This window comes from Eucyclogobius newberryi, unplaced genomic scaffold (genome assembly GCF_026437365.1).
Source record: "Eucyclogobius newberryi isolate DKJ021-1_F unplaced genomic scaffold, fEucNew1.0.hap1 SCAF_6, whole genome shotgun sequence".
Lineage (NCBI taxonomy): Eukaryota > Metazoa > Chordata > Actinopteri > Gobiiformes > Gobiidae > Eucyclogobius > Eucyclogobius newberryi.
Window position 1 is genome coordinate 24,902,906 of NW_027316278.1, and position 18,829 is coordinate 24,921,734.

The following is an 18,829-nucleotide window of genomic DNA, read 5'->3' on the forward strand; positions in this document are numbered from 1 at the left end:
TTATAGCGAAGGCCCTTATCATAGTATGTATATATGTATACAGCCAAGTGTGCACATGGAAGCAGAACCGTCACTCAGAGTATATTTGGACTAAATGATCTCATGTTGGAAGTCGGCAGCCAGTGAAATAAGTTTGACCTGTAACTTTGGATGTCTTCTATTATGCCAAGTGGCACAAAAACACTAATTTCAACAATATATACAACGAATAGTAATGTAAAAGCCATAAGAGACAGTCTCAAATTACTGTATTCAAAAGCACTCCTTCTGTAACTTATGAGATTTGATTTGTTAGAGCTGGATTTCCTCCAAAAAGCAAGTTTCCACAACTATTATAACTAACTGTAACACTAGAGGCCTAAATAAGAAGACATATTATGCTTTCTTTTCTGGTATTTAGGGATAAACTGTTGCAAAGTTAGATCATGATTTGACATTTTGTTCATTGTAAACTTGTTCTAAAACAGCTTAATGATAGAAACAGTTACATTTACTTCCTGTTCAAAACTTCAGAGCTTGACAGTGGCATTTCCCTGTTACAAGCAGCAGATTTGCATTTTTGTCTATGTGTGTCTATGTGACACTCATCTGGTCCAGATATATAATATTTGCATATCTAAATACAATTAGTGGGCGGGGATAAGGGGTAGGTGAAAACACACATTTTCTAAGTACTCCATGCAAGACAAGACATGCAGGGATTAATCAAACTATAACTTTGAGTCAATAAAAAGGAAACACTGTTATATTTAAAGATAAAATCTCATAAAAGTCTGTTTTAAACAAAATGCCCTCTTTTCAAGTCCATAAAACTTTAATTCCAGTAAAATTATCTACAGATAGGCCTCAATCTCATCATTATGAGGATGTGCCCGGAAGGTAGTATTTAACTTGTAGTCAATGCTGTGATAGCTGGAGGCCCCTAGATTAGTGACCCGATTTCCCCTGTAAAGAGCTTGTGCTGCATGTGGACTGACAGAGAAGAGATTCCGTGAGCGAGCGGGGAGACTGGGGTATTAATCATAAGCTATCGGCCCCTCCCTGTTATCCATTTGCAAGCCCTTTCACTGATCCAAAGTCTGTTTGTGACTTATCGCTGTTAAATGGTTTTTCGGCCGGGATTTAGGTCAGAGGTGTCGGGAAGGGAAAATTCCAGTAGAAAAGTCGATCCAACCCGGAGATCCAACAGCTTTCTGCTACTACGCGCCGTGTTTGAGTATGTTAACCAGTCAAGTAAATCTCTAAGCAAACATAATGGGATTACCTGTTGTTCACACAAACGATCAAACAAAAGATCAACTCTTCCAACTACAGAGAAGCACAAGGATTAACACCCAACTTTTCTTCACAGATTTGTGCTTCTTTGCAGAGCACGTTTGAGGGCCTGGAGGTGCCTTCATGTGTGGGTACGGTACTGGGATCCCGTGGGTGGCATCGACTCATCCAGTGCGGAGGGAAGTGAGGTCACAAGAGACGGGATTAGACAAGGAAGACCACTCACTCGTAGCAGCTCTCCCGACGAGGGTCTGTCCTGAGGAATTTTCAGTAGGCAGTAGTCCACAAAGCTTCGGAAATGGTCGGACCTGCAAAAGATAATCAAACATAACAATTATACTATGTTCAAGTGTAAAAGCGGCACCGACAGCCAGACAGTGAAACAGATGGCTATCATTTTAATCCAACATGACTAATCACATCTTTGTTTATATATCAGTATATTAAACAGCAGGATCTGTATTTAATCTTACAAAGTGGATTAATGTAAAGAACATAGATTATATAAATATGTGGAGCAATAAGAATATAGGCCAATGGAGCAGTGGTACACTGTGCTACTGACTCCAAGCTAAAAATATGCTTTTCATTGCGTCACAAATAAACTGCAAAATATTCTCCTACGAGACATCACACTACTGTAAAACAGGAGGGTCACTTTAAGGTAATATTTGAAGACGATATTGCACAGACCAAGTTTTGTCCTTGTGTCCTTAGGCAAGACCCTTCACCCACATTGGCTAGTTTGAATGTAGTGTAAGGCATTATCATTATTATGGCTGTTTCTCTGGAGAATAGAAGTACACAATGCTTAGTCTCATCTGGCAGAATACAACTGATGCCCTGGGCTGCTGGAAAACATCCAAAAATAACTGTAAAAGCAATCACAACCCCGCGCACAATGTCACAAACAAAAGCTAATTTTACAGCGCCCTATTTTCCGTCTCCAGGTTCGCTCCGCTCAGAGGTGCAGAGGTGCTGAATATGTCACTTAAACGAGTGTTGGGGAGACAGCAAAGAAAGGTCGTCAATGCCCTCAGGTAAAACTGCAGCAGGAGCGGGGCCGCATGCTGCTACTTGTCTTCAATACCATTTTCCCCAGTTTGAATGCGTCGCAAATAAACTTTAAGGACATGGAACAAATAGTGCAGAAGGATATCATTTTTAACATTAGGAGTATTAAAATCTAATCCAATCAGGCCAATCAAGCTTCAGCGATAATATTAGAAATCAGCAGAAACGTGAGCCCACAGAGACATTGCTAGTGTGCAGAGAAGTTCCATGAAGGAGGTTTCCCATGTTATTATATAATGGACTAAGCCGTGTGACCGTGTGCAGGTCCTGGTGCTGCAGTCACACTTTGCAGATTATCACAACAATGTCTTAACCTGGCTGTGCCCCGAGTTGGGCTTTATCCATTGTTTTCATTCACTCAGAGGCCGGTAGTATTCGGTTACATGTCACAATATACAGTTTTTCATACAGTTTTTTTTGTTTTTTTAATTACCGTTATCTAATGCGTTACCGTTCTTCAAAAATGCGATCAGTGTTTTATTTTCTGAATGATAAAGTAAAGGTAATATGACATAAACAGTCAGATCTTTAGTGTGTGTTTACATGCCCAAAAGAAATCTGATTATGAAAAGCACCCGGCGACACGTGTCAGTCAATCAATGGATTTTTAGAGAAACTGTTGTATTTGGAAGACAAAGAACACTTTCAGTATTTGTAATCATTTTGTCTTTGATATCTGTATTTGCCCGATGCAACTGTTTACAGTACATTCTATAATCTGATAAATCCATAAATCAGATTGGATCAAATTTTGGTGTGCCTGTGATTATAGCCAGAGTTTTCACAAGTTCCTCCAGACAAACAACAACAACAACAACAACAACAACAACAACAACAACAACGACTCACCACTCATTGGACTGGAGCGTTGGAGAGTCATTCTGGGCAATGTGATATAAGGCACTCATGGCATTCATGTTGAACAAGGGTGGTTTCCGCTCCGCTAGATCCAAACACATGAAGACAATTAGGGGCTGGTTTTCTCTACAGGAATTAATTTTTTGCGTGATACTCACCCAACTCAATACAAGTGATCCCGAGGGACCAGATATCAACTTTCCCTTCATACTGGCCCTCATCCATGGCTAAGATTACTTCTGGGGCCATCCTGGAAAAGGAAGATGCACACACTTTATTAACCATGGAAAAAACACGTTATAATCTGGTAAGCCTCTCGGAGCTTCTAAAGGGTCTGTTACTCCGTGATAACTCCGAGAACCAAATATTGTGTGGATTCTGTAATTGTGAAGGCTGGATATGACACGAGGGAGACAAATTGTGGGCACCAGTTGTCAATCAATACATTTGTTTGTTTATGAAATGTACAAGCCTTGGTAAAAGGCCAATGACAAAAGTGCAATACACATTTTCTTAAAGGTGCATTACAGTATATGCCTGCACACACAAAGTATACATTTGTATTTATTCAGCACTTATTCAGAGTTCTTTACTGCAATATAAAACAAGTAGAAATGTGCTTGCGTAATGAAAACATAGAACGTGCCCCCCACTACAAGCTAAACCATTGTTTCCCATCTTCTGTTATGCACTGACCAGTAAGGGGTTCCCACAAAGGAGTTGGCAGGTGAGGCAATGGAGGCAGAGCCAAAGTCAGCTAGTTTGACATGACCCAGCTCAGTCAGCAGGATGTTCCCGGCTTTAATGTCTCTGGATAAAAACAGATAAAATAATATTACAAACAAACATCAAACATTACAGCTTGAATATATAAATGGTAGCTATTGCTTAAATATCCATCAATAGAATTCCAATGCTGGTGTCAATGTGTCTAAAGGAAGGTTTTAACTACATGAATATGAAAAATGCATGTTAACAGAAAAAACATGCAACTAACACCAAAAGTCTGAAGTCTGAGATTGGAATGGTGGAAAATTGGAAACATTGAGGAACATCTCACCTGTGAATCATGTTATGGGAATGTAGATAAGCCAGTCCTAGCAAGGCACCGTGGGTAATGGCAGCAATTTCCACCTCTTGCAGTGGTTTCTTGTGAACTTGTAAAGAAGAATGTGTAAAGAAAAGTTAGATAGAGCTTTCTGAGATATTGGAAGGATCAAGTGTGTTACTGTTGGACCAGCCAATCGAAATGATCTTTTTAGTGCAGTTGTTGACACTGTTGCTAATGTACACAAAATACTTACCTTCTAGTAAATCTGATGCGGAGCCCAGGCAGTACTCCATCACCAGCTGGAAGAGCAGATTTACCATTATTAAAAAAGATGTCAAGTCTAACAAAGAAATGACTATATCATTTGGTGTCAATATGTTACAAAGACATTGAGATGCACATTACTGACCCAGGCAGTGTTTTCTTTTAAGTAGCAGCCTTTGTACTCAATGGTGTTTGGGTGTCGCAGCTGTCCCAAAAACTTGACTTCTTTAATGATGTCCTGCCACTTCTGCAGAAACACATGACAGAGACAAAAAGACAGTGTAACAGCAGGTACAACAAACAAGAGAATGTGGTTTGGGGATTTGATGCAATATAAAGTAAGCAGTAATTATAGTAAAGAAAATCAAATATGATACAAATGTTATAAAAGGCATGCATAAAATTACATATTATAAATAAAAAAACTTTGATAGTAAACATAAAAGATACATTGTGAATTTAAAAGCAGTGCAAAACAAACAGTTGTTTTGGCATATTTGTCTATTTCTCATTGCCTGTCACTAGAACAGTTACGGTTTTAAAGCATTAAAAATAGACATTCTTCTTTGATTGGCACCAGTATAGTACACAACGCTTGTCAGTTCACTACAGAACTGTTATTTAGCCTGCTTCTTACTTCGGTTGTCTGCTTGCCATTATAGGACATCTTCTTGATGGCCACCACCTCATTGGAGTACGAGTTACGGGCCTAAAAAGAAAAACATAGAAACAACAGCAAAGATTTGCTTTAATAACAGTCAAGAAAATGCTTGGATTTTGCATTTTATTCAAAATCTATTTAGCCTTTTGTGCACTGAGCTTCACTGATTTCCTGCATGCTCACAAGAGCCGGCATTAGCATGACACAACAGTAACAGATCCTCTTTTGAATCTGAACTCGTTTCTGTGTGATCAAAGCACTCTGTTATTTACTGCTGGGGCAGCAGTGGTGAGGTTAGTCTGCAGCTTCTGTGAGCATTTTGAATCATCATCTTCTCTGCATATCCACAAACCCATGTTAAAGCCTGGGTGTTAACCTGAGGGGTATTTGGCCTTTGGGACAACTACACTGCAGCTCAGCCTAAGCCCTTAACCCAGCTTCATCCCACTTACAAATGAATGGCAATTCATGTCGAGGTTCAGATGGAATTACACTCACTGCACGCTACAGAGCGTTCCCAGTTGACTCTTTTCCAGTTTCATTTGATCCGAATGATTGCCTGTCAGTACAAGCAGGGCAGTAGCGCTCTCTAGTTTACTACAGGGGTGCTATCAGGAATCAATATTCTGATACACTAAATATTAAGAAGCTAATTTTCTTCCCAAAGATGGAGCAATGATTACACAAGGCTCCTCTATTCTATCTCCACTATGGAGATGTGTGTTCAAAGCCTCAGGCAATGGGCCTGTGCTCAGCAGGAGGATTTCCCCCTGAACTATTTTATAATGGACCAAGTCCCCACATGCATTAACCAAAGCATGAAAGTGCATAAATCTGCATGTGTTTGAATGTGATTATTTGTTACCAAGTAATAAAGAGTTCATACAATTACTCACTGTGCTCTTCCCGCCAAACATGCAATTAACCTGCAGCTAGATTGCAGAGAATTAGCACTACAGACATTTACAGATGATGAAAACTAAATCAAAGACCTGTTAAATATAGAGCTATTAGCCTGAGGGAGCCCTGATGTTAGCATTAACATTTGCACAAAAAGACTAAAAGATGACTACAAAGTATAAACAGTTCTTCAGAGAGTTGTATGAGAAACACATTGGTGCTACCAGTTTGCCTTTAGCCACATTTACACCATTCAGCAGCGTTTGTGAAGCTGACAAGTTCAACTGGACATTTTGTTGAGATCTTTCTGCTTAGCAGTTAGAGCTAGCGGTATGTGATGAGCCCAGGACTAGCACTGCTGGAGGATTTAACTGCACCGACTTGGGCTATTACTGATATTTGAGGGCGACATACATTTCATACTTCTGCGTGTGTCTGTAAATAACATTGGATAGAACAGGGAAGACAAAATATCTGTCTGCCTTGAAAATTGTGCCTTACTATTGACAGATTTTACAAGTGCAAGCAGCTGGATTAACACCCCCCAGTCCGGCTCACCACCAGCCCAGCATCTGGAGGGGAGGGGCAGCAGGGCCAGGGATAAAGAAGGACATAGAGAGTGCAAGTTTTCTCTTTACATAAAATCAAAGGCTGGAGGAGTAATTAGTGATGATGAGATGACTATGACAGGCTGCAGAAAGAAAGCTCAAACAGAAATGGGGTTTGATTTTACAATGATCGGCCAATCAGAAGTGAAAGACCCCTGCGGCGTGTGTACAATTCACTGCATCAATACTAAATTGCAGTCATAAATAAACCAAAGCTATTCATGTGATAGTGAGAATATACTGACTGTGAACATGTAATAAGCGTCGCGTCTTAACCAGTCAGGCCCTGGTTCTGGTGCTGGATTTGAAAGTGAAAGGTGAGAAAAATCACTCGATCAACTTCGATTGAAACAGAAAAATGCCTTTCCAAATGAATGTTCAGGTTATTATCCTGCCTTTTTCAAATAATTATGTAATATTGAGGTTAATTTGATAACTCTATAATCACCATTGAGTGATGGCCAACATCAACACAAAATCATGAACGCATAATACAGTTACATAAGTAATTGCAGGCTGGGTTTGCACAGGAATTGTTGAGCAGAGAAAATAATAGTTGAAAAAATAATAATAATAGTTGAAAAAAATAACTACCGTAGGTATAATAAAAAGCACATGAGATCTATTCTCTTGAAAAAGCAATTATCCAGCCCATTCCAACTATTGGTCTAAGGCACGATACACTTATATGACAGGAGTAACTATTTCGTCTATAACATAATATCTAAATTGTAGCATGAATTGTTGAAGATATGCAAAACAACAACATAAAGTACATCAAATATATCAGTAGTGTCCAAACTTTTTTCCCATTGATAGTGGAGATGGGTACATTTTACTCAGCTTTGACAGACTCACTGTTTAGGTTTGCATCAATACAATGTGGTGTGATTGAGGTTATAGTAAATTCCTTAAATTCAGTGTAAAAAGTACTGGCCGGCTAATTCATTCCATAAAAAATGGTCAGAGGGCTGCATTAGCTATAGTTTGTGTTTTTCTTTGTGAACATTGCCCACATCTAGTGAATATTCAATGCAGTATCGGGCACATGGTCAGCCAAGCATAGCCTATATTTGATAGTAACAAGACTACGACCACCGGTTGTGTAATTGCAGCACTTACAAAGTACACAGCCCCAAAGCTGCCATGCCCGATCTCATGCAGGTCGCAGAAGACGTCCTCGGGGTCATCTTTGAAGAACAGCTCGGCCAGCTCCGGGTCCTTCAGCGTTCCTTTCCTGGTGGAGGACGGCATTATGGGCTGGACATGGGCCGGGCGCTCACGTACACGCTACTGCTGCAGCTGCTACCGCCACCAGCTCTCCATGACGGCCTCGGCATTGGCCAGCTAGACCTGCACGACACAGAACATACGCAGGAGTCAGTGCACTACTTGTAACTTGTTGTTTGTCAATTAATTTAACAGAAGAAAAGAAAAATACAAAGAATGAATACATTGGTTTGCCAAATGTGTTCATCTGAATAAGGCAGTTCTTAGTAAAATGTGTTTAGCGCCAGTACAGTTATATTGTAAACACAGTTCCTAGGGTCAAAATAAGACTGCTGTGCGCTGTCTGCATCTAATTATGAAGCGTTTTTATCTGCCGCAAACCAAGAAGTAACGCTGGTTAATTAGGCTCGTTGTCTCCCACTGGCTTCGGAAAGTTGTCAATCACTTATTGTGGTGAATAAAGAGGATGCATTAGGAAAGTGAGGAATGCGTTTTTACCACAGCAAAGACTCAAATTAACTAGTTGTTTTTCACCTTTTTAAAGAGCTGGAAAAAATCTGGTACAGCGCGTTTAACACGTTTAGAAAGGTCAAGATCGTTTGAGTAATTGATTATTGTGATTATTCAGGTCACAATATAATTGTAACAAGAATTAAAACCTCAAAATCATGACTATTTTAGAAGAAAAATTAAGTAATTTCTATTTCATCTGTCCTGCAAAAAGGTACATTTAAATGTATAGTGCTTTTTAACTTGCATTCAGAAAGTGTGATTTCATAAAGCTGGTCACATACTATTGGAACAGTAATGTATAAGAATGAAAGAAAATGTAATTACTTAATAAAATGATAAAATGTACTATTATTATATATATATATATATATATATATATATATATATATATATATATATATATATATATATATATTCATTCTGAATGTGAATATTTGTTGTAGCCTGATGTTTCTTTTATACAAAATGTCAATATTGTGACATCCCAGAATACATTATATTAAAAAAATGATGATGTTTACTGTTAATCCTAACCCTATTTATATCCCCTTGAAATTCCAACAAATGCTTTTTTGTGTGTCATTTATGACACTGACTACATGACAAGTCTCCTCTCACGGCAAGAATGTCTTGGGTTAAGATATTCACAATAGGCTAATTCTCCATCCAGGTACTACTAGTCCTTTGGTAATGATAGTCTAAAGCCAAACTTCTGAGGATTCCAATGTGCTCCCTTTATATTTGGGCTTTGCACGGTGCGTCTCATGATCACCGCACATTGGTGATGAGGACAACAGTCAACAATAAAGAGGCCATCTCGTCCTGCTGCTCGTCCCGGTCACAGTCACATTGCTCGCGTAAACACATCCAGTGGACAGCTGAAGCTGACTCACTGATGCCTCACTTCCACACGGGCCACATGCACGAGCTCAGAGAGGAACAGGGTGGTGGAGCGTGTAGCATCCCGCGCTCCTGCTCCAGTTAGCTCCACTGCACACTGCACATGCTGACACACATTCAGCCCGCCAACTACTGTGTCCAACTCTAAACACACTGGACAGATGTAGTCGGCGAAAGGGACTTTAAAACATGCGCCTTTCCCTCGACATCTCTGTTCATTCTGTCTGCCTGTAAAAGAGAAGTTATCGCAGACGGGATGAACACAACTCGTCTACTGTGGCTTAAAGGTCAGAGCGATGCAGAGCCGACAGACACAATGCAGAGTGCCCAGGCCAAGACACTACGCATCAGCATCACCCTAATCCCCCTCTCCTCACAGGGATCCCGGCTATCACACCCATCCCAAAATAAAACTCTTGAAGGAGAGTCACCCGTCCACTCAAAACAAACTGAGCATTTTGAACTACCTTTCAAGTCAAGTTTAGATTTGTGAACAGGCGACCCTTCTTGCAGTAAGGTATTTTTGAGAAACAAAAACACCAGTATATGTGATATAAATGCAATTCAAGTTTATACAGTGAAACATCTCCAGACGCCACAAGGAAGTAGTGGACCCTCCACCAGAAAAGTGACAAATTGCACCTTTAACATACAATTATTTTGTTTTCGGAAAGTTCACTTGATCAGTAAAGTTTGATGCAGGCGGTAAATATTTAAACTAACAAAGTAAGAGTACGAGTTAACAACATAGAGTACTCCACAAAACATATTAAATGTTATGTTCAAATTGCAGAAAACAAACTTTTGAAACATGATGACAACACTTTTAAAGCAGATTAATTGTAATTGCCTCCTCACTAATAAACGTGTTGAGATTCTCTTGATTAGTTTCACCTTTACTTTCGCCTGGTACAAACACATATTAGGCCTTGCAGGAAGGTGCCTGTGTTTGCATGTGTCATTCCTAATATGTTTATTTTGTCAAAATGTTCCTTTTGTGAGGTGGTGCCATAAAAACATGTTAAACTCCAAAATGAGGAAAATGTGTCATTGTGTCAGAATTATTAGTCATGTCACCTTTGCCAATTTCATAAAACCTTTAATAATGCGTTCGGCTTAGTGCTTTTACGGACGCTCGTAATTTGGTGCATCCTCTGCTGTGGTTATCTCCATTTTTAGCCATAGCTGCCCTGGGCTAAATGGACAAAGCAGGACTGCCAATCTGCCTCCTGCATTATTGTCAAATGTTTCCCAGCCCGATTTAATGATAATATTCCCTTTTTTTCTAAGATTTATTCATGAAATGGCCGTCCCTGCACTCAAAAATGCCCGTCCACATTTTAAAATACCCGGTCCAAAATACGGAAAGACGGGTCTCTATCTAAAAACCTGTTCCAACGTCTGTTTTGGATGTATACAACATTTGCATATTGAGTATATTGTCTATTCCCTCAAAAAAAGAACTAGGAACTAGGGAAGTTTCTGCCTGTTGTGTTTAAATGTACGGTCCATTCACAGTTTGCGCAATACTTGAAGGTCAACCACGACATTTATAAACAATAACATCCTTTAGTTATTCCCACGGTCTTCAAATGTCGATCCGATTGCAAACTGAACCCAAACAAAACTTTCTTCCAACGAGCGAATCCCGCACGCCCGACCACTACGCCCCGTTTACACATCTTAACATAACCTGGTTTGCGGACGCGCTGCGAGTCTGGAGAACGCGGCTACACTCCAGATGTGATCGAAAGGCGTGCGGCGTCAGGCTTAGACCTCCAGACTGTGACTGAGCTGTGACAAACGATGAATGGAGAGAAGCGTCGTGGAGTAAATTGCCTACAAAAACAAGCCGCGTGCCGCAGACTCTAAACATGGTCACGGCTGCGGCATTTAATCTTACACAGCATAAAGAGCTACGCTTTACGCCTAATAGAGACGTAGCAGTTGCTTTCTCGAGATAGCGAGGCAACTCTGTTTCTATAATAACATTAACAAAGTTTGGTGGATGGAGTTTTTCTGCCTCCAAAGCAGAGACGTTCTTTTAGAGTCTGGATCTTACGTCAGCCCGTTTGCCTTTCTGCTAAAGCTCTCAGCATTGACTTGAACTCTTTCTGACACCTTCCGCTCAAACTTTCTGTCAAAAACACACCTAAGCGTTCAAATACCTTCAGTACAGGGGCTGAACAATGTGGGTGGAATATCTAATTCCGATTTTATTTGTGATAAGATTGGGACTTCATATTTTTAAATGATTATATGAAGATTGTGGCAGTACAAACACGTCTATGAGCATAACTGAAATATCAAAAGGAGTTCTATGTATGGCACCAATATCTTCAGAAATAGCATTTTCCTGGAGTGTCGTTGTTTGCGGTGAACATTATACCACTCAAACATAGCCTGTGCTTGTCCACTGTCATTACAAATTGTGTGGCCGTCCGGACTGCAATTGGAGTCATCAAATTTAGCGATCGAAACGATACAATATAGCCAACTAAGAAAAGGTGAAGAATTTGATGTTGGAGTCACACAGGCACACTCATCACCCTGTTCTCTTTCGCTGCTCTGCCGAGACGTGTGAAATGATGCAACGTGGCAACAACGGGTTATAAAGGGCACAAGGAAGTTGTTACAAGTGGTACATAGCTGAGCGGGAACACTAGTCTGTACTCGTGCGCTACTGTGGATCTGTGAATGGGGCTGAGCCGAGAGGGAGAGCGGCTTAGGCTAATGGATTAGACCGATTAGGAGCATAGTGGGTGTGTCGATTAATGTTCGGACTGCACATTTCATACACTGCCTGACCAAAGACGCCAATCATTGTTACTGTATGAGCAATAAATAACTTCAACAGGCCTGTTCTCAATTAGAAATGTGTTTAAAAGGCATAAGATGTACTTAATTTACCCTTGAGTGGGGGATTCAGGTCTGTGGTCTGATTAACACAACCCCACCACCAGGTAAAACTGGTAAAAGATGTACATTTACAGGTGAAGTGTCCGCCAATTACGTGTCTCCATGGCGATGTTACCGTTTTCCCTACACAGTTGCCAATATCGATCCGTTTGTACGATTTTGTATTGCGCAAATAAGCAAATACGACACACAAACGACAAAGTTGTTGATAAGCCTCCCAGAGAACGCATTTTTGAGTTTTGGGCGCACGTGAACATTTTACACAAATCAACCTACTTTATAAAATATTTAAGCAGCAAGACTTTTCTCCAAGTGCAAAGTAAAAGTGGGTGGCGCGGGATATGACGGTAAAACTACTAAAACGTATATGACACAAGCAGGCAGCCAAGTTACAGGTCATATCTGTGGAGAGGTGACTGGTAAGACGTAAGTTAAATGCCATACTATGGGAAACCACTCCATGCAGACATGTCCCCACAAGGAAAGTTGTACCTTTAACTCTGTTAAAGGTACAACTTTACTGTCTCAGTTTACTGTTTGAATGCTTCTCTTATATTATCACATAACTCTGGAATCTTCTGCTGTGATGCACAGGTACATGTCAGAGGACATTAGCGCCACTCTCTCCTGTGACTGTGGTCCTTGAGAAGTAGCTCTCTTTCACTCTGATCCTGGCCTCGAGGTTTTATCCTGCCAAGCCCATGGTTCAGCTCACCTTTGACCCTTAATCACTGCTGTCGTAGCATAGAGGCCATAGACCAGGCAATAAACTGCACTTTTTAGTATCCACAATATACAGGAAGTTTTAAACCTCAGATCTTGTGTTGGGCCTTCTGATGTGGAGGGTCTCCCTGTGTCAGATGAAGTATAATTGTATGACCTTGGAGCAGAAATGCATCATCACCTTTTTTAGAGATTAGATCACAATATAAATTTAACTAGGATACATGTATTTATATGTTTTTCTTTTTAAATCAACCGAAATTTAAATAAATATGTATCAAAATCCATCGATCCATCCAAAAGAAAATGTAAATATCATATCGCTCGTATACTGAGGTATTTTAAAAGGACACATATTTTTTCCATTCTCATTTACTCATTCAATGCGCCATTACTCTGAAAATACAATACACACCCACTCCTTTTTATTCGCTCTGTTTTACCAGTTTATTATATATGTTGTATAATTTATTTAATAGAGACATATGCGCATATTAATGAACGATTGTTACAGTGTAAATATGCCAGATTATTGCAAAAACACTGTTTCCCTAGGCATGTAACACGAAGGATACACAAAGTATTCCAGAGCGCCCTGGAACCATTTTTGCACAAATAAAAAAAACACTAAATCAACAGCTATTTCCATAAGCGGGCACCGGCCGTGGCCCGTCAGTGTGGCATCGTAAAGGGATCAATGATATAGTTTTCTTTGTTTCTTTTATTAAATAGTTAAAATTGCAAAGTTAAATGTCCACGATCCTAACTGATTCTAACTACAACGCAAACAAAAGCATAATATTTCTTCTTTAAATGAGAATTAGCCCACTTTTTAGGATAAAACTACAAATGGCCCTAACACAACCCTAGTCCTGACTCACTGTAATCAAAGGGGCACTCAATTATGTCTCCCCTCGGTGGGTCGCAGTTTATTATGCATACAAGCGGCACGCGAAATGAATCCGGCAAACAAACGCGTGCTCTCCACCTCCGAGCCCCCCCGCTGGTGCCACTATGACTAATTGATGCACAAACATGTTGCCGTCCCAAGTCCATCAGGCTCGTGGAGATGCCATGTGCTGCGACAGGAAACGGGCCAGTCCACGCTTGGCACATCAAATATGTGACACAAAAAAACTGGACCGAACTTTACGCCCGGGATCCAAATGAATGTGGCGTCAACGCGACAACAGTTAGCTAAAACATCTGATTGGAGTTTCTTTGTTATCTCGGTCTACAAAGTGTCATCACAAAGTAAAATTATCTAAATATTGATATGAATTATTGCAGTGATAAAATTGTCAAGACTGCAATTACGTAGAAAATGCAAATTCTCTGCAAATACAATGGCCCAAATGCAACGTGTGAAGTTTATAGAATACATTTACACTTGACTTTTCGCTATGTTTGTCCCATTTCGAGTTTGTCTTGTTCACCGACACTGGCAATAAAGCCCATTATAATTGTGATCCAAATGCAATACTCGCATCAAAAAGAAGATCACGATTAGATTTGTTTTCTAAATTGTCCCAGGCCCTCTTTTCGAGTACAAGTGTAGTTCCTGTGAGGTGGTTCACAGTGTTCACATTCAATATGCATGTTTAGTGTGGCTACAGTAGCATGCATATGTGTGTCAGTGAGTGTGTTCTCAGGCTTGAGCGGCTTATTGCCCCCCTCCTGGCTTCAGGCACTAGGAATTAGGCTGACTGTGGCAATTCTTACTGGGATCCAAATCGCCAGCTCTAATCACCAACGAGAAAAAAAAAAGTAAATCCGGCAAAATGTGAGTTGAGACACAGTGGAGCGGCATTGACTGTGTGAGCGCGGCCCAAATCTGAATTACGTAATGATGAGGTTCTTAACTCTCCTGGGCAGGCTTAGCGCACAAGCTAAAGCACCGCAAAGGGCGACTACAGGAGTTCAGATGAATTGAATTCCATATACAGTATTTACCTTGATACAAGTATAAGTTAATTTTGAACTTGACTATAACTATTGTCCTACAATAGTTATAGTCAAGTTCAAAATTAACTTTTCGCTTTTTGTTTTCTCTGATAAAATGTGTAATATGTTCAGCCACATCTTTAGCTTCATTAATCGTCAATTCCATTACAAATAGAAGATCTTTTTTTTTCTCTCTTTTTAACATATATGTCAGTGTGCTTTCGCCGTGTGCCTAGTCACCATCAGTGTGTCTTAATAATCCAAAGTAATGAAAAATTAAAGATGGTGAACAGCCGCCTCTCCCACTCAGACCCTGGGGAGAACCCTGTGTGACGTAAGACGCCCAGCCTTCTGCTCAGCATTATATGGGTCAGCCTCATTATGAATTATACAAGGCCAATTTAGAAGCACAAATCTGGCTTGGCTGGTGATCATGAACCAATTAAAATGAAAATGTTGTTTTATCATCAGATATTTGGGAGCGGATGAGCTGTGGTCATTACACTATTTCTGCAAACCCATGCAAGTGCCTACAAAGAACATGCTTTATCAGTATTTGCCAACACAACCATCATCACATCCTCACATTGTTACTACAGAACATAACCGTGGATTGAGTACCAAATATCCTTTGAGAATGAGGTGTAATTGTAAAGGACAGCCTGGACAATCAGTTACAATAATGAGTAGTCTCGTCTAGGGCTGTGCTCAATATATCGATATCCTGATATATCGTGACGGACTTCTTAGCAATACGTGTATCAATACAGAGATGCGAATCGTGATACTTTTTAACAACATAAAGCCATTATAAATTGCAAAGTTCTGCACTTCTTAACCTACAGACTGCTGCATCAAGGCTGAATCTGAGGAGCTGAACATGTGACTTCATCCTAGGACTTTGTTATTCTACTTAATCCAAACATAATTTTTGTCAACTTGTAACACCATTTTAAGAGATATCCATGTATCGTATTAAGTTCAGAGTATCGGGATTCGTATGGTATCGTGGACCCTGTATCGGGATACGTATCGTTTCGTGAGGTACTCTGTAATACCCAGCCCTAGTACAGGCAATAGTAGCATGAAGCCCACACATTGGAAAAGGCTATATTTTTGTACATTTGGCAATTCTACTATCAGTCTACAATTAATTTTGATTTCAAAGAGAACCTGGACAAAGAAACATGAACACAATCTTAAGTGAGCCATGTTCAGGACCACGCCCCACAGACTTCATGATTCAGGCTGTGTCTTCACACCGTTTCACTCTTAATGCCATGAGCAGACGTCGGGGGAATTTAATGCACTTCTCAATGCCTTTCATTTGACCCTGATCCATTTCATCTACTCGCACTCTGTACCACATGCATCCAAGAATGTCTTCACTCTTTAAAAGGTGCACTGTGTAAGTTTCCTGTCTCGTCATATACTTGTCTGTACAGAGATGTCGCTTTTCCTGGAACGTTTCAAAGTTTAGTTTTAACCTCATTGTCGCGTCACCGTTGGCAAGATGAGTATTTCCGTAAAATGTAAAAGTGTATATTTCTAGTAGAAGTTTGATCGAACAAAAACGTTGGAGAAAAGTTCCAAATTTACACTTCTCCTGTTCCCCACACCTCAGGAAATAATGGCGGCTCATTAATTTTTCGATGCTGAAGTGATGGATAGAAACGAAATAATAAAAAACACTGGATTTTAATCAACACCTTTTATCATTACAATCATTGCAATCAAATAGTGTTTTTATAAGCGATGGATTGTGATCTAGTACTACACATTGTTATTTCCCTCGCAGATTGTGCAGCCACGCTTATCTATAATACATTTATAATTGGTTTCAGTCCTAAAAACTCTGAGACAAACAGGTAATGCCACCAAACCAAGAAGATAGACGAGCCCTTCCATGGAACATTTCTGTGGAGAATGGACATTTTCAGACTCTCCACCAGAAAACAGAGAGTGCATCTTTAAATAAATGTGTTTTGTCATCATGTTTTTATCTCCTGAATATATGTTAATTATAGTTTTAGTTGAATCAAACTATTTATTTGTTTTTTAGTGTAAACTTTTTCACAATTTGTTTTTAACTCAAAGATTTTATGTTAACTTAATGAAGGTTTTGAAAAGATTAAAGATACATTATTATTTGTGTATTTTGTGTCATTATTATGTATTTTGTTCAATGTAAACTGCAATATTGATCTAAAACGACTTGATAATAAAAGCAGGTTCATGACATTCTGTTCAAAACTGAGACACGCCGACTCTTCGTAGAAACATTTCAGTTCAGCAGGCGTCACATTTGCAGTTACCGTTTTTAAATAGTTAATAGTTTTTAAATAATCGCAGTAAGTACAGAGTAGTGGGCGGAGATACGGGGTAGGTGAAAAAGCTCAAAAACTCAAGCCTCGAATGCAAGACAACACATTCTTACTCATACAAAAATCAATAAATAATGCAACTCTCGGGAAACTAATGAGGAAACACCACTATAACATGTTTTACGGCTCATAAAAGTTGAATTTATATTTTATGTCCCTTTTAACACCTATTGACGAAAACAAAATGGACAAAAATTACATAAATTATATGCAAGTATAAGTATGTGTATGTATAATTAATTTAAAGTCAACATTTCATTTTTCTATCCTGACTTCTTGACAGTTAATTATGATCTCTGATGGATGTGCAAATGAGCACGTCTGGAGTAAACACTGTGATCTTTACTCACACCTTTGTCCCCCCCCACCCACACAACATTCCACCGCAAGGAGCGATGGCCTTACCCGTGCCTGCATAACAGTGCCATAAAATTATAATAGCAATTTCAGGTAGTAAATTCTCCGTGGCAAGAGGACCTTCATTTTGACCTTTAGGGTAACTCCACTGTCCTGCCGTTCACATTTAGGGCACAAGTCGACTGCAGATTTGCCCAGAAGGTGCGAACGGCAAGAACTATAGGATTTCACAACTGCCGCATGCTACAGCTAGACCAAGAATTTGATATGATGTTGAAATTTGCCATGGTATTTTTTCCTCAACTGACGGAAGAGGATTCTGGTCTTGATATGGTGTGACAGAGGCTTGGTGAGTTGTTGGTCGCACCAGGAGCTAGTCAGACAGATAGCTTGGATTATGATGTAAACAAGACCTAGGTTACACACAGCTGATGTCTCTTCGCTGTCTGACTTCAAGGTGAAGGACTCTGTGAAACAACTGGGCCAATGAATCCAGCGTGGCAAAAATCTCAAATACTTAAATCACCCACATCCAACAGAAAATGACTCCATGGAAGTATTTCATGTTGAAACGATGACCTCTTACGTCACTGCACTCATTTTCACATAATGTTATACAGTAAAACACAAAATAATAAAAAAAAATTCCCGATGTGGATTTACACCAGTTCTTTTATAGATCAAGATCACACTAAAGATGTTTTTTTTTTTTCAGTATTGGTACTGTTCTATTCTGTCTAGTATCTATTTAGTATCAATATCGCTCTTTCTGATAGTAAGAGGTTTCAAACTGACCTGGTGGTAATGTTGGCAGAGCTTGATCTTGAGCCTTCTTACTTAGCCCCAGTTTAGTCCAGGACCGGTCTCTTGATTATTCTCCTCATGACGTGAATAGAGCAGTTCCTATGGACCAGAAGAAAAGAGAAAATAGTCAAAGACCTTATCAGAATAAATTCAAATATAACAGAAAATAGACGTTTAAAGTCTGTGTGCTCACAAAGCCAGATGGTGAAATGACTCAGGAGAAACAAACATTCCTCTAAAAGTCAGTCAACAACAACATCATCAGAAGAGTCAGCTTTTGGACAGACAGACTGTTGACAAATTTAAAAGGTCATCTATTTATTTCCAATCAAATGTTTGAGCTGTACCATACACAGAAGACAGT

The 18,829-nt window shown here is 39.7% G+C and overlaps 1 protein-coding gene across 2 annotated transcripts in view; it reads right to left on the reverse strand.

Annotated features, from left to right (window-relative positions):
- Positions 1-18,564, reverse strand: part of taok3a (TAO kinase 3a) — a 36,142-nt gene extending 17,578 nt beyond the window's left edge. For both annotated transcript variants that reach the window (XM_072432451.1, XM_072432450.1), the window contains exons 1-10: positions 18,457-18,564; positions 7,814-8,044; positions 5,160-5,231; positions 4,668-4,769; positions 4,512-4,557; positions 4,268-4,364; positions 3,904-4,017; positions 3,366-3,457; positions 3,199-3,292; positions 1,502-1,583 (exon numbers count right to left, since the gene is read on the reverse strand). In XM_072432451.1, coding sequence (XP_072288552.1) covers positions 1,502-1,583; positions 3,199-3,292; positions 3,366-3,457; positions 3,904-4,017; positions 4,268-4,364; positions 4,512-4,557; positions 4,668-4,769; positions 5,160-5,231; positions 7,814-7,945 — 831 coding nt within the window. In that variant the 5' untranslated portion in view covers positions 7,946-8,044; positions 18,457-18,564. The remainder of the gene's footprint in view (positions 1-1,501; positions 1,584-3,198; positions 3,293-3,365; positions 3,458-3,903; positions 4,018-4,267; positions 4,365-4,511; positions 4,558-4,667; positions 4,770-5,159; positions 5,232-7,813; positions 8,045-18,456) is intronic.
- Positions 18,565-18,829: the final 265 nt, after the last annotated feature.